Source organism: Loxodonta africana, chromosome 1 (genome assembly GCF_030014295.1).
Source record: "Loxodonta africana isolate mLoxAfr1 chromosome 1, mLoxAfr1.hap2, whole genome shotgun sequence".
Taxonomy (NCBI): Eukaryota; Metazoa; Chordata; class Mammalia; order Proboscidea; family Elephantidae; genus Loxodonta; species Loxodonta africana.
In genome coordinates, this window is record NC_087342.1 from 71,586,204 (window position 1) to 71,601,811 (window position 15,608).

The 15,608-nt window shown below is 43.0% G+C and overlaps 2 protein-coding genes and 1 non-coding gene across 3 annotated transcripts in view; 2 read left to right on the forward strand and 1 right to left on the reverse strand.

The window, feature by feature from the left end:
* LOC100664283 (uncharacterized) overlaps positions 1-14,730 on the reverse strand; it is a 26,118-nt gene extending 11,388 nt beyond the window's left edge. The window contains exons 1-4 of the mRNA XM_064293594.1: positions 13,793-14,730; positions 7,749-7,760; positions 5,535-5,549; positions 3,916-4,332 (exon numbers count right to left, since the gene is read on the reverse strand). Of these exons, the coding sequence (XP_064149664.1) occupies positions 3,916-4,332; positions 5,535-5,549; positions 7,749-7,760; positions 13,793-14,715 (1,367 nt within the window). The 5' untranslated portion in view covers positions 14,716-14,730. The remainder of the gene's footprint in view (positions 1-3,915; positions 4,333-5,534; positions 5,550-7,748; positions 7,761-13,792) is intronic.
* LOC100663722 (histone H2B type 1-C/E/F/G/I) lies at positions 6,231-10,992 on the forward strand. The gene has a single exon (XM_064281916.1). It carries the CDS (start codon positions 6,256-6,258, stop codon positions 6,634-6,636), a length of 381 nt encoding a protein of 126 aa, XP_064137986.1. The 5' UTR covers positions 6,231-6,255; the 3' UTR covers positions 6,637-10,992.
* A 416-nt stretch (positions 14,731-15,146) lies between the features above and the next one.
* Positions 15,147-15,218, forward strand: TRNAM-CAU (transfer RNA methionine (anticodon CAU)). The gene has a single exon. It is a non-coding gene; the product is annotated as a tRNA-Met (tRNA).
* Positions 15,219-15,608: the final 390 nt, after the last annotated feature.

Genomic DNA, 15,608 nt, shown 5'->3' on the forward strand with positions numbered 1-15,608 from the left:
AGGGTTCTGAAGAGATGTGATCTCTCAAATTCTATGCCAAGATTCAGCCAGGGCTCAAGATCAGCAGTTGGGGAACATGTATCATCTTTGCCATAAACAAAAAAAAAATTTAAGTTTTTAATCTAATTTTGTTTTGTTTTAACAATTATGGTTTTGGCGATCAAATTATGACCACTATGGAAGTTTTAAGATAGAGTTCACTTAGCAATCAGATGAGGAGTTTTATTTGTACTGGAGAACTCATCTATAGATAGCCTATGCAATGAATTCACAAAAAAGAAATGTACATATTACAATCTAGAAAGCCTTTTTACAAATATCTTGTTTAGATTTTCTTTCTACTGAAAAGTACAACATAATAATGATAATTTACAAACTCAAATCTCATATTTCTCGTTTTAAGTAAATCATCACATAATTAATACTCTTTCTTTAAATACTTGTATCCTTGAATCACGATGACCACTCTTCATGGGGTACATAAGCACTCATCTGTCCCTACTTCTTGGTTCCGCATCTTAACTGAGTGTCCTGAGGGACGTGGAGCATTGATTTTGGGAAAAATATCAAGAATGTTTAAAGTAGTACTGAGTTACCTCAAAATTCCAGCTTGAGATAATAGCAGAGGACCTTGGTTTTATGGAGTTGGTTATCAGAACAGTGGCCATGACCTTGGGTGTGTTCCTGACTCAGGGTCTGTGCGATCACTGTCTCTTCTTGGTGGAATAATCTTCCCACAGATATATGAAGACCTTGCTCCATTAGAAGCTTCAGGCCTCTCCTCAGCCTTATCTCAGTTGTGAGACCTTCCCCAATCACTCTGTTTAAAATTGCAACTATCCACCAATCATCTCTCCCATCCCCTCACAGTCCTTATTTCCCTTAGGCTGTTTTCTGTGTTGATTTTATTTGTTTAACCTACTGGCATACTATATTTGCTTATTTTTTGTTAATTTTCTGTCTCCCGAAACTAGAATGTAAGTAAACTCCACAAAGAAGAGACTTTGCCTATTTTATTTACTGTACCTAGAACAATGCCGGGTACATACTATGTACTCGAAAAGTATTGGATGGATGGATGGATGGATGGATGGATGGATGGATGGATGGATGGATGGATGGATAAAATGAATGGATAGCTGGCTGGTTGACTGGATGGATGAATTAGTAAAATAAAAATTTGCACGTCATGCACAATGCCCATTCATTCACTAGCCCCCAAGATAGGGTCCATGACTCAGTTCTCCAAATGAGCACCAGCATAAAGTAGTTCACCTCACTATACTTCAGAGTCTTCATCCTTGTAGGAGGGCTGTTAACGGTTCCCAAACCACAGAGTTATTGCAAGGATTAAACAAAATAATCCAGGTAAAGCCCTTAGAGCAGTGCCTACATGGTAGATACTAAATTACAAATATTTGAACTAATGAAATCATGAATCCTTTAACCACCTAGACAGTTCTGAAAGTAAGTATTAACACCTCTTTTTGCCAAATGGCACAAGATGGAAAGTGCTACAGGGAACTTACAACTAACAATCAAGAGGGTAGAATTCAGCCAGATTTATTACTGATTGAATCACCCAGTGCAAAAAAGCTGAGTAGTTCACCATTGTTCCCGATACAAGGAACCCTTACCTGGTCCCTGAAGATGCTGGGTTTGCAATCCTGAGGCTAAATAATTTGCCTCTGGCCATGAAATGAATAAACTGAAATACAAAAATATGAGCCAAGATTAACCCAAAATAAGCTATTACATAAGGTTTTCCCTTTTTTCCCTGTCTATGAAAAGCACCAGGTCAGCTTCTATTTTCAAAGTCTGAAAAGCACAAAACAAAACCAAACCCCTGGGCCCTAATTTTCTTATTGGCGCACAAGTGAAAGTATCTAAAAACAAGGCAGAACTGACTTAAATGAGAGGTGAACACAGAAACCCCTATGTTTAAGTCCTCTCAAGGCTTTCCATCTTGCGCAGAGCAAAAGCCGAATTCTGTAGAGTGGCCTACAAGCCCCTATGTGTTCTGACTTTCTTTTACTTCCTTGCTGTCATCTCCTCCTGTTGTTCCCTGCTCATTCCATATAGCTACCCTGGCAACTCAGCACTCTCGCCCTCATCTCCCCCTATACATCCCCACAAGATGTGGATCTCTTCATTTCTTTCAGGCCTTTGCTGAAATATTATCTTCTTAGTGTGGTCTTCATTGGTCACCTTCTCTAAATTTCAACTCCCTATACCACTCCTTATTCTTGTTTTATTTTTTGCTTTCTCAGGATCTAATACACCTCATGTGTTATTTATCTGCTTTTTTGCCTGTGTATTCTAGAATCAAATGTAAATTCAAAGAAAGTGGAGAATTTTGTCTTTTTTGTTCTACAGTGTATTCCAAGTACATAGAATAGAGCCTGGCACATTGTAAACTCTCAGCAAATACATGTGGAGTAAATAAATTTTAAAATTCATTGATAGTAAAGAAGCACTCTTGTTTGTTGGAGGAATAATGATGGTATCATAACTAGGTTTTAAAATGACAGATGTGTATTTAAATTTTGAGAGATGAAATCATGTGATTTGCTTTGAAGTGAAAGGGATATAGATAAAACATATTTGGCCAGTGTTGATGATTTTAAAGCTGGTTTATCATACTATTATCTCTACTTTCATATATTTTGAATGTCTCATAATAAAAAAAAGTTTTAAAAAATAAAAGCAATACCTGGGAAAAAAATTATACATTGCATTAAAAAGGGCAAAGGAGAAAGACCACGGCGTCGCCTGGTCATCCTTGTAGCAACCCTGAAAGCCTGATATTGTCAGTCACCGAAAGCAGCTCCATCTCTCAGGACAGACTCCCATTAGCTCAGCCCTCTGAAATTGCTATAAAAGTCAGGAACCATTCGATTCATTGTACTGAGATAAATGGTTGTCAAGCAAGCCAGAAAGTCCTCTTGGAGATCAGTATAGTCTCTCTGAAGGCAAACTACAAGAAAAGCCTGATTTGATTAGAAAACTCCTTGTAAGTCTGGAATCAAACAAGCATTAGTCATAGGTTTATAATTTATGTAGCTATAGCTGCAGGCTGTGAGGAGTTTTAAAAATTGCTGTTGCCTGGGCCGACCCCTATGCTTTGATTAAAAAACCCACTGCCCTCAAAAGTCGAGTCTGACTCATAGCAACCCTGTAGGACAGAGAACTGCCCCATAGAGTTTCCAAGGAGCACCTGGTAGATTCAAACTGCTGACCTCTTCATTAGGAGCTGTAGGACTTAACCATTACGACACCAGGCTTTCTTTTCCTTAAATTGGCCCTAATTTGCCCCCAGGCAAAGATATTTTTATAAAAGCTACCCAAGTGACTAACATGTGCAGTCAACATAGAGATCAAACTATCTTAGGGTCTCCCTGTGACGCATACTTGCTTTAGGCAATATTTCATTGTATTACAGAAGGAAACATACAATTTGCAAAAATACTGGTAAAAGTTTACAGGTGAGCTGCTTTTCTTGGTAAGGCCTCAAAAACACAAAGAAATCAAACAGGGCATTTCAAAGTGCAACCATCCCACTTCCCACAAATACGAACAAATTCCTTGAGAACTCGTAAGACCTAACTGGGAACTCTGGTGGCATAGTGGTTTAAGAGCCAAGGCCGCTAACCAATAAACATCTGTACTTCGAGTCCTCCACGTGCTCACCGGGAACCCTATGGGATGGTTTACCACGTCCTAGGCTGCTAGGAGTTGGAATTGACCTGCCGGCAAGGACTTTGCTTTTCTTGTGGTATGGAGAATTATGTAAACTTACACATTAGTACTAGTTACCACTCCCCTATTGCCTAAACGGTTTACAGGTTCTTTTTAAGATAAAGTGGGTGGCTCTAAGAAGAGCCTTTGAGTTGTGGAGGTACAAACAAATTTCACGCCCTCTCCCCGCGAATACGGCGGGCCAGCTGGATGTCCTTGGGCATGATAGTGACGCGCTTGGCATGGATGGCGCACAGGTTGGTGTCCTCAAACAGCCCCACCAGGTAGGCCTCGCACGCCTCCTGCAGCGCCATGACGGCCGAGCTCTGGAAGCGCAGATCGGTCTTGAAGTCCTGCGCGATCTCGCGCACCAGCCGCTGGAAAGGCAGCTTGCGGATCAGCAGCTCGGTGGACTTCTGGTAACGCCTGATCTCGCGCAGCGCCACGGTGCCGGGCCGGTAGCGGTGGGGCTTCTTCACGCCGCCGGTGGCCGGGGCGCTCTTGCGGGCAGCTTTGGTGGCCAGCTGCTTACGGGGCGCCTTGCCGCCGGTGGACTTACGAGCTGTCTGCTTGGTCCGAGCCATACTGAAACGACTGGCAAAAGACAGTTGGCAGAAAAACACCTAGAAGGTGCCTTTATATATACTCAGGATCATTCTGATTGGCCTTGAGATTTTTCAAAAGTCCCGCGCAATAAAACCATTGGCTGAAAAAATGAGAGCGGTGATTGGTCCATAACTAGAGACTCTGATTGGAGGAATTACTCCACAGCAGCCCCTCTCCAGTCCGTTAGCCTACGATTCTAAACGCAATCTTGTAATATTCTAATTCGGCAATTCTCTAACTACAGTGTCCATAATGAATTATGTGGAGATCTTGAAAAGATGTTGATTACGACTAAGTAGGTCCGTAGGAGGTCCTGAGATTCCAAGAACCATGCCTTGAGAAAAGATTTACTTGTATTTTTTCTTCTCTCAGGCGGTTTTTCTAACTAAAACCTCGGGTCGTCTGCCTTGCCACTTCCTATCTCCACTCTGTGAAGCCTTTCATCTGTAAGGCAGAGTTCCTAGATGGAATATCTGAGAAATATGGATAAAGAGCCTGGTACGGGGCTACCAGGCACAAAAGTGAGCTACAACTGTTCGTTGCCTTACCTATGCTGGCTGAAATGGGGTTTTGTTTTAGTTCGGAATTTGAAAAGCCAGCGATTACTTTACCAACAATTAGGTTTTGGCTTTTTTTGGGTTTTTTTTGATGACATACTAGTCAACCACGCTCACCACTCCCTTCCGCGGAGTGGACACGTTTACCTCAAAAATAGCCTGTCCCTTACTTGATTTCCATCCTCTCTAGAGAAATATTACAAATCGAATCGATAGGTTAGGCCTGATTCAGAACAACTGAAGGTTTCATAAACGGTTTGCTAGTGGTCCCGAGACGTGGTTTCCTTCCAACTATGTCCCCTAAAGCCCTGATTTGCAACATTACAGCACTTTCTCGTCTTTATGTCTTTTACCCTGAAATACAATACTGCCGTTTTTAGCACAACTTAATAGTCAAAAATACAATTAGCAGTGAGCGAGCTAAGAACTGTATGGTCAGGGTTTTTAAGACCTTTTCCACTAGTCAGTTACAGACTTTTCATGTGAAAACGTGGGTGGCTCTGAAAAGAGCCTTTGGTTAAGACAGAAAGCAATAGCTGAACACACTTTAGGTACTTCATTTGCCCTTGGCCTTGTGGTGGCTCTCGGTCTTCTTGGGCAGCAGCACGGCCTGGATATTAGGCAGGACGCCACCCTGCGCGATGGTGACTTTGCCCAGCAGCTTGTTGAGCTCCTCGTCATTGCGGATGGCCAGCTGCAGGTGGCGCGGAATGATGCGCGTCTTCTTGTTGTCGCGGGCCGCGTTGCCCGCCAGCTCCAGGATCTCGGCGGTCAGGTACTCCAGCACCGCCGCCAGGTACACCGGCGCGCCGGCCCCGACCCGCTCGGAGTAGTTCCCTTTACGAAGCAGGCGGTGCACTCGGCCCACGGGGAACTGGAGACCAGCTCGAGAGGAGCGAGTCTTGGCCTTGGCGCGAGCCTTGCCTCCCTGCTTCCCGCGTCCGGACATGGCAACGAAAAGAGCAAAAGTGCTGAAAGACAGACTTAACTGAAACAGAAGTTGGTGGTCTACGCTCCCAGGAGCTAGGCTATTATAGTCTCCAGTAGTTTAGTAAAATAGCCCGTGCTATTGGCTGAAAAAAAATTTAACCAATCAAGAAGTAGATCTAAACAACCTTATTTACATAATACGTTTCTAGTTCAAAGGTCAAATTTTTCATCTTGAACTGGGAAAGAGCCAATGAGAGTTGGGAATAAAGAAATAGCCTATTACGGGGTAAGATACTGAAACAGCCAATCAGAACCTGTAATCTTGCAATCCTTAATTTGCATATAAACCTCACAAATAATAAGCGCGTTAGTTCTTAAGCTTACTTTGCTTTTTGTCTTTTGGTCGTGTAAATTGGACCTTACAATGCCTGAGCCAGCTAAGTCTGCTCCGGCCCCCAAGAAGGGCTCCAAGAAGGCGGTGACCAAGGCGCAGAAGAAGGATGGCAAGAAGCGCAAGCGCAGCCGCAAGGAGAGCTACTCCGTCTACGTCTACAAGGTGCTGAAGCAGGTCCACCCGGACACTGGCATTTCTTCCAAGGCCATGGGCATCATGAACTCCTTCGTCAACGACATCTTCGAGCGCATCGCTGGTGAGGCGTCTCGCTTGGCGCATTACAACAAGCGCTCGACCATCACATCCAGGGAGATCCAGACGGCTGTGCGCCTGCTGCTGCCCGGGGAGCTGGCCAAGCACGCTGTGTCCGAGGGCACCAAGGCCGTCACCAAGTACACTAGCTCCAAGTAAACTTGCCATCTGCATAATAAGAATGCTAAAACAAAGGCTCTTTTAAGAGCCACCCACGTTTTCATTTAAAAAGTCTGTAACTCTGAAGAGTTTCGTAAATAGGACAACGCACGTAATGAGAATTACTAAAATGTCAAGACACAACGGTTCTCCCTCTTTAGTGTGTAAGGATCGCCAAGGAATAAATTTGTACGCTGTTGTACTCTGGTAGCCACCAAGGAAGTTAGGGTTCTGGTTTGATCTCAGAAAATCACTTTTCCCCACCCTTTTCAGATGTTTTGTTTTCCTAGCTTCAGCTTCTTTTTGTCATCCATCGGTTTTGATAGGGAGTAACGAGTGTTTTATAGCATTTTACAAGGTGTTTTTTTTTTGAATGGTCCTAAATGGACTGATGATTAGATGAGAATAGTAGGGGAAATGAAACTGCTTCATTTTGTAATTTGCTGTCACCTTGAGAATGGCTACAGCTGCGTCATTTTTCTAGGTTGCATTCCTAAACCACAGCAGATCAAACCATTCTTTGCTACCTCCGTCGTTCAACATTCACTAATGTATCCACAAATCTCTTCACTGAATGTACTGTTCCTGGATTATTTCACGTAGCTAAAACACTACCTTCAGGGAAGGTCAGGAACTCTCATCACCCACTGAGTTTTCTACTGGGCTGAACATACTGGGACCTAAGAGACTTACCAGGCAACAAGATAACATGAGCGGGCAGGGAGGAAGTGAAAGTCTCCACTGCTATATAATTTAACAACTGATTCGGGGGGGAGGTGGGGGAGATGGGTAGAAATGGGGATCTGTCTCCATCTGTCAGCCTCCTCACTCTTAGGCTCCAAGGATTCTCAGAGTTCTCCCAAAACCTTCTACTCCTTGTTCTACATATCTATCTGCAAAAGCCTGCATAGCAGATAACTGTGAACATTAAATGAGTGATCCAAAATTGCAATAGTGCTCTGTAGATAAAATTCCCTAAGCACCACCTATAATTAAGGTATTTACTTCCTGTTCTCCAAAAGTTAATTGTAAATACTTTTTAAAAACTATGTATTCGTGAAAAAGAAATATATAAGCATAATTTAAGGGAGAAATCCCCTAGGACATGATACAGATCTGATGGCCTATTTGAATATTGAGTTAAGACATTAATGCCTCTGTGAGCATTTCCTCACCTCTAAAAGGGGAATAATAACTAGTAATTACTGCACGGCATTGCTGGGATGTTCAATAAAGGAATGCAGGTAAAGGTCTTAATGCCTACACGGAGGAAGTCCCCAAACCAATTGCAGTCCGGTCACTTCCAACTCATAGAGGCCCTATAAGACTGAGTAGAAATGCCCCACAGGGTTTACAAGGAGCAGATGGTGGGCTCAAACTACTGATCTTTTGGTTAGCAGCTGAGCTCTTAACCACTGAGCCACCAGGGTGCCAAAGGTGTTAGGTTTGACTAAAACCTCTGGCTGAAGCCAGAGGAAGGGAACCCTTGGTCCTGCCCACATTGGTACCCCAAGGTCCTGTAGCCTTGAACAAGGCAGTAGACTTTAAAGTCCTAGAAACACATAAAAGGGTTGCTTAATAAATTTTTACTCTCTTTTCTTCCCCATCTCTCCTGCTTCCTTTGCACAACCTCGCTTTAAAGCCTACTGGAAATTACTCGCTTTAAAGCCTACTGGAAATTAACACCAATGAAGTTTCCTTGTCTTGGTAGTGCGAAAAAGATTTTTTTAATAGTTCAAGGCCCTCTTTATAACAATCTCTTCCCTCCGAACTGTTATCAGAACATCCTAGTACCTGTGGCTGTGAGACTTCCCTGCCTTTGTGTGCCAATTCAAGCAACATATGCCATCTTCTCCAGGGACTCGCCCACGCTTTCACTAGAACTGTTGCTGCTGCTGTAGAGTCATCTCCAACTCATGGAAACCCCATGTGGCCTCTGGGTGGACTTGAACCTCCAACCTCTCGGCGATCAAGCACTTTACCCCTTTGCACCACCAAGGGACTCAGAACTACGGGTATGCCTCATTTAACGGTCAGATGGGTTGGGTTGTAAGGAAGGGGGCCTGGAAACACATGTAGGAGTTGCTTAGTAAATTTTGATTGTCTTTTCCTCTCCATCGCTCCTGCTCCCTTTGCATAACCTCGCTGCATTTATTTTCCTTTATTTACTAGGCTTCCCTCATATAACTCCAAACTAGAAACATTTTTTGCATAGGCTCCTCCTGCAACTTGGTAAGTACGCTCTTTAATTGGAACATAAGAAATTGGCTGCCTGATAAGGGGCAAGCTGGTCTGAATCCATTCCACCTGAGACACTAATCATTTTAAAGGAAACTCAATGGTGTAAATTCCTGTTGTAAAAGCCTGATATACTTTAGAACACCAGCCCTTCCCTCAAAATAGAGATAGCATCATCTTTAGGTTCTGATTCAAGTAGCTGCTACCTCCCGGTTTGTCTTTCCTATAGTAAATAATTTCTGAAAAGGACCAAAGAGCCACCCTCTCCTATCTACCCTCAGTATTACATATATATTATAGGTGTGGGTGGGAAATCCTGGTAGTGTAGTGGCTAAGTGCTACAGCTGCTAACCAAAAGGTTGGCAGTTTGAATCCACCAGGCGCTTCTTGGAAACTCTATGGGGCAGTTCTATTCCGTGCTATAGGGTCGTTATGAGTTGGAATTGACTCGATGGCAACAAGTTTGGTTTTTGGTTTGGTTAGGTGTAGGTGTGTATCTGTGTTCAGTGTGTCGGTGTGTCTGGGGTAGAGAAGCAGGCATGAAATTGTAAAGACCTAGAGAAAAATAATCACAGGATGAAAATACTTAAGAAGTATGGTATTTAGATATACTTCATCAACTGAGCACCCCACAGGCATCTCAAACTGAGCAGGAACAAAACTGGCCTCATTGTGCTCCTCTTAGCTCCACTTATTACTCATCCAAGTCTGAAATCTAGTCAACATCTCAGAAAATTGCCCTTCTCTTTCTACAAATATTTAATAATATACAAAGTCCTATTGACTCTACCTTCTATTTTTTTTTTAATATCGCCCATATCTCTAGTTATTTTAGCAAAAACCTGGAAATACCATAACTGTTTAAGAGTAGAAGTTTAGCTAGAAATAGTTTTCATCCATAATGAAATACTACGCAGCCATTAAAAATAATGTAGAAACAAACAACATAAAATATGCTCATGGGGTAGTATGGGGGAAAACAAATTGTCAAATAGTGTACTCACATTTATATTTAAACATTATGTATGTATATGTACACATAATATAGTCACAGAGGGAAAAAAAAGACTAGAAACATCAGTGTCAAAATTTTAACACTGATGTTACATTCTTTTGGGTGAAAGGATCAACTCTTTCAAAATTTTTTTCTATTTAGCTCTTTACAAAACTCCCAGTGGTGCAGTTAAGAAATAGATGGTTCTCCCTCAGATTCTTTCATCTTTAAGTCTCCTTATCCTATGCTAAGAAAAACGAAAGTAATTTACTCAGCAAATGATTATTGAGCCCCGACTATGTACCAGATATTATGCTAAATCCTTGAAGTACAAAAATGAATAGAATGATTTTTCCCCCATTTAACAATTTTATTAAGTAATCCACACAATGGAAATTGTACTTTATATTTTATATTCCAGCAAAGCGTATGACAGATCTTTTTTTTTAAAAAGGCAGCCAACGAAGCAAACATTAACCAAACAATAAACAGAGGAATTGCAGCAAAGTCACGTGGTGGAATCTAAGGCAGCTATAAAAACAAAAACTATAGCTACGTGGATGAATTTTAGCAACATAAACGTTCTCTGAATAAAGCCAAGTCTCAGAAAACTTAGATGTAATATGACACCATATCAATAGGCTTAAACTAGTTGTGCTGTGCTAACAAACAATCCCAAAATCCCAGTGGTTTATTACAATAAAGATTTGTTTCTGGCTCACTATGTTTACTGACTGTGGTTCAGCTGTGAGTCAGCTACAGCTCTATTTCACAAGTCTTCCTCATCCTGAGAACTATGCTGAAAGAACAATGACAGACCATACAATGGCTCTTAAGGTTTCTGCTCAGGAGTGGCACATGTCATTTTCTCTCATATTCACTGACCATAGCAAATAACAAGCTCAAGCCTAACGTCATTGGGATAGGAAGCATAACCCTGTCATATAGTTAGCTGGGTCTCTTGAGTCTAGAGTTCAGGAGAAACCTCAGGGCTGGTCACTTCATTTCCGTGTCATCAATGTGTACACAGTATCTCCACAGCAACAAGGAAACATCAGTGGAATCAGGCACGGGATTGCCTTCTCAAGGTCCATCTTCCCAAGAGAGATCAGGAACCAGCCAAGCTAAGGAGGAGAAAAAGCAAAGTTAGACAGAGGGCTCTTAGAAACTAAGTTCCACAAATAGGCTTCAAAAGGCCTGAGAAATCCCTGGAATTACTTGTAAAATATGGTGGGGGGGGTGCATTTTGGGAAGGGCATGTATATCTATCACTGGATCCCCAAAAATGATCTCTCATGGCTCTAAACTTTTACAGACTATTTGAGTACCGGTATCAATTTTATAGAGTATTCTTATTACTGACAGCACTTTTTCACATCTGTAAAATAAGGATAATATTTATTCTGCTAGTTCGGAGGCTAGAGAAGAAAGCCCTTGTAAAACTATAATATGAATCCATATTCATGAATACAGAGCAAACACTATTTCTCTGACATAAGGCTTAGACCTTGAACTGGTTCTCTTCATCAATTCTCTTACCTAAGAGACACCATCTGATCCTGTGGCTTTACTCTCATAGCAGTTATACTCTTACAACTCTCATTTATGTTTCCAGCCCAAACTTCTCCCCTAAACTCCAGACTCATATATCTGCCTATTTCATATCTTCCTCTTAGATATATAACAGACTTTTCCAACTCTACACGTAGAAAGCTAGGTTTGTGATTCTCCTCAAAATTTGCTCCTTCCATATTCTTCCCATCTTTAGCAAATGCATCTCCACCTTTCCAGTTGGTTAAAACCGTTGGAATCATCCTGTTTCTCTCATACCCTACATCAACTCCCTCAGAAAATCCTATCCCTGTCTTCAAAATATATATATACAGAATCCAACCATTTTTCACCATCTACACCAGTAACACACTGGTCCAAACCACTGTCACCTCGCAACTGGATTATTGCAGTAGCCTCCTAACTGGTCTCCCTGATCCCATCACAGTCTGTTCTCTACCAGGTATCCAGGTAGATCATTTAAAAATATAGATCAGATCATGTCAGTACAGGGATCTCACCTCACTTTTGTAAAAGCCAAAGTAGTTACACTGGCCTACAAGGCCCTACCCATCCTCTTTCCACTAGTCTCTCAGACCTCAACTCCTTTTCTTCAAGCATCTGGCCCTCTTCCCTTCACTCTGTCCAGACACTTGCTACTTCAGGGCTTTTGTACTTAGAATTCCTTCTATTGGAAGTACTCCTTCATTTTCCCAATCTTTTTTCCCCAACCATCACTTTATCAGTAATGCCGTCTATGACCGTACCATTTAAAATATCACTTCTCTCCACACTTTATGCCTTTTCCGTTTTAGTGGTCTTCATAGCACTCAGCACCATCTGACACACTGTGTTTTATTGTTTGCCCCTCCCCCAATGAAATATAAACCCTGAGTTCATTAGTATTGTTTTCTCACTGTTATTCACTGCCCTATTCCCAGAGCTTGGAACAGTGCCTGGCACATGCTATGTGTGGGGGGGGGGGGGGCGGGGGGGGTTGTGGCTAAATTAACATATTCAGAAAGCTTCTCGAACTGGTGGCTTAACTACAATACCTCATTTTTTTCGTATTTAAGCACAAGAGTCTGTAACTTTAAAAAAGACGAGATTCAGAATGACTCCACTCAGTCTCCTGATTTCAAAGTATCAACCTACAGGTTACCTGCTGGTCATGACGAGGAAAAAATCTGATTTTCTAATGAACTATCTAAATCAGTGATCAATCTTATCTCAAATTGTAAAAACCAGACATGTGTTCCTGATGTGGTGGAATACCATGTAGTAACATCACTTATAAACTGTTCTGACAAAAACATGAACCTAACTTCAGTCACATCTGTGGAAATCACTTTTAGTTTACAAGACAAACAAGGCAGAAATGTCAAATGATATGACCCTATCAGCAAACAATCAATCCAGAAGAGGCGCCCATTCTATATAACAGGCCTGGTCACCCAACAAATAAACATGTCAAAAAAGGGGTGCTAACCTAGCTCCTCGTTTGAACAAATCAGCTCTAAGACATCTGGGACATAACTGAATTTTCTTAATGTGGACCGAGCGCTAGATATTCAGGAAATTGGGTTTAGTTAGGTGTGATTATGTGGGGTTTTTGTTTTGTATTCACACTTAACAACTTGGGATTAAATGTACCGATGTCTACAGACGTTAAAAAAAATGCTATTTCTTTTAACATAGGTGTTTATATTATTCATTGAATAGTTCCTACTTTCCCGCTTTAATAAATAAAGTCAAGCCTCCTCTATGCCGAACAATACTTGCTAGCTCTCCTCCCGTGTGCCTTTCAGTATTTCCATCACTGTTTGCACACAAGCGGCCAGACAGCGGGGAAGAGCGGCAGTACTCCGGGCAGCTACCCCAGGACCCGGCAAAAAACCAGCTCACGACCTCGCCTTTGTCGCAGCGCTTCCCTGCCAGGCGCCCTGACTCGGGCTTTCTTTGTTCCCCGCCCTCCCCGCCATTTTGAGCACTGGAATCCTGGCGGAGGCGGGGGCTCGCCTGCTCACCTCTGCGAGCTAGTTTCCACCTGCTCTACAAGACTATCCATAAACAACCACCCGAGCTTCCTCACTACCCCTTAACACAAGGAAAGCTTTATACTTACAGTATCCCGGCTGCTGGAAAGCAAAAAGGCATTCTTCGGTGAAACCTCCACGCTCAACTTTGGAAAACATCAACTGACTAACTGGTACTGTCCTCATGTTAAAACGGTAAGGGTAACAAAAGCAGTCTTACACAAAAGAAAGAGAGATGCTAGCTCTTTTATGGAAGCTGTGGGCGGCCCTGAAAAGGGCCTTTGGTTGAGAAGTTTAAAGTGGATGAAGAATGGTAATTTAGCCGCCGAAGCCGTACAGAGTGCGCCCCTGGCGCTTGAGCGCGTAGACCACATCCATGGCCGTGACCGTCTTGCGCTTAGCGTGCTCGGTGTAAGTGACGGCGTCCCGGATCACGTTCTCCAGGAAGACTTTGAGCACCCCCCGAGTCTCCTCATAAATGAGGCCGGAGATGCGCTTGACACCGCCACGCCGAGCCAGACGACGGATAGCAGGCTTGGTGATACCCTGGATATTATCACGCAGCACCTTACGGTGGCGCTTAGCACCGCCTTTCCCAAGACCCTTTCCACCCTTACCACGTCCAGACATCGTCAAGCCACCGCAGTACGAACCAGCTGCAGAGAAATAGCTGCTAGAGGAAAGAACCCGTTTATATGAGCCGGTCTCGGACCTAATTGAAAACCGAGCCCGCGCGCGCGGGGACGTACGTTGGCCTTGTTGGCCCCGCCTTTCGCAGCCCGACGCAACCTGGCTGACGTCATCGAGGACGAATTGGGCCCCGCCCGATGGTGGCGGCGTATCGCACAGGTCCTGCAGCACCAGATTGGGATTTTCGGACCACTTAACAACTGCAGGAGACAAAAGAAAGTGACATTTTTCAATGATTATCATTTGCTGCCTGGAATGGTTACACAGGAGACCTGGCCGACACGACCCAAACTGCAGCAGCCTCCTTTGGGATGCGAAAGTGTGCTCCTTTGCCCTCAGGCTTTGCCCTTTCCGCTTTTCCTCTGCAGCAAAGCCTCTGTGGCCGAAACGGCCCTGCGGACGAAACGCCCCTACTGAGGAGTTTTGGAACTGCAGGACATCGCCCTTCTGCATCACCAAGCCAAAGAAAATCTGACCAAAAGGGTATTTATGAAGACGAATACAGTTTATGTGTGGGGTTGTGATTCGTGGTAGAAATCTCGCCCGCCCCCGCGAGGTCCCGGATGCCATTCCTGGCTTTTATCTTCTCTGTTCACTCAAACCTGTAATTATTTAAATATCCAGTGTCCCCACACCTGTGCACCCAATAACTTACCAGGTTGTTAATGTTTGCTTTTCTACCTCTCGAAAGAAAAACCTGGCGACCTACTAAGGAAGAATCCCAAAAATCCACTGCCGTAGAGCCGATGGCGATTGAGAGCGTTAGAAGCATCAACCATTGAAAACCCGATAGAGCGCAGTACTATTTCGGTATCGACTCGATGGCAACTGGTGTCTTTTGTTTTTCTCTGCTCCTTGCTTTGTTTTCTCTTTGATTCTGGCAGCAAAATTATTGCAAAGAAAATTGGCAACTAGTGGTAGCAAGGGTGTTGAAGTAAATATGCAACAGCGCTTGTGCAGACAGAGTTAAGAGTATTTTTAGGGAAGAAAGCAACACAGGGAGCAGAGTGGCGCAGCGGAAGCGTGCTGGGCCCATAACCCAGAGGTCGATGGATCGAAACCATCCTCTGCTAGCTTTTTTTTTTTTTCCTCTCCCGTTAAAATCCTGTAATTTAGTTTTATAAGATTAAAAAGAAAAGCCAAATATAAAACTAAAATTGTAGAATTAATATTATTTCCTGAGAAAAACGTGAACCCATTTATAATCTTTACAGGTAAACCGAACATCTTTCATGGACACTCAATTATCGTTGTTAATATGTCCTCTCATAATAAACCGAATATCTTTGGTTGCCAAAGTGACTGTGACGCTATTCCGAGCTAGTCATCATGACAGTGCCGTGTTGCCCTTTGAAGCTGAGAAAATGCTGAAACAAGTTCAGTGCCAGAAGTGGAGACAAGGGTGGGGGCCGAATATTGAGTTCTATTTCCTTCTGTACGTAATTCAGGAAGCACAACTTGTT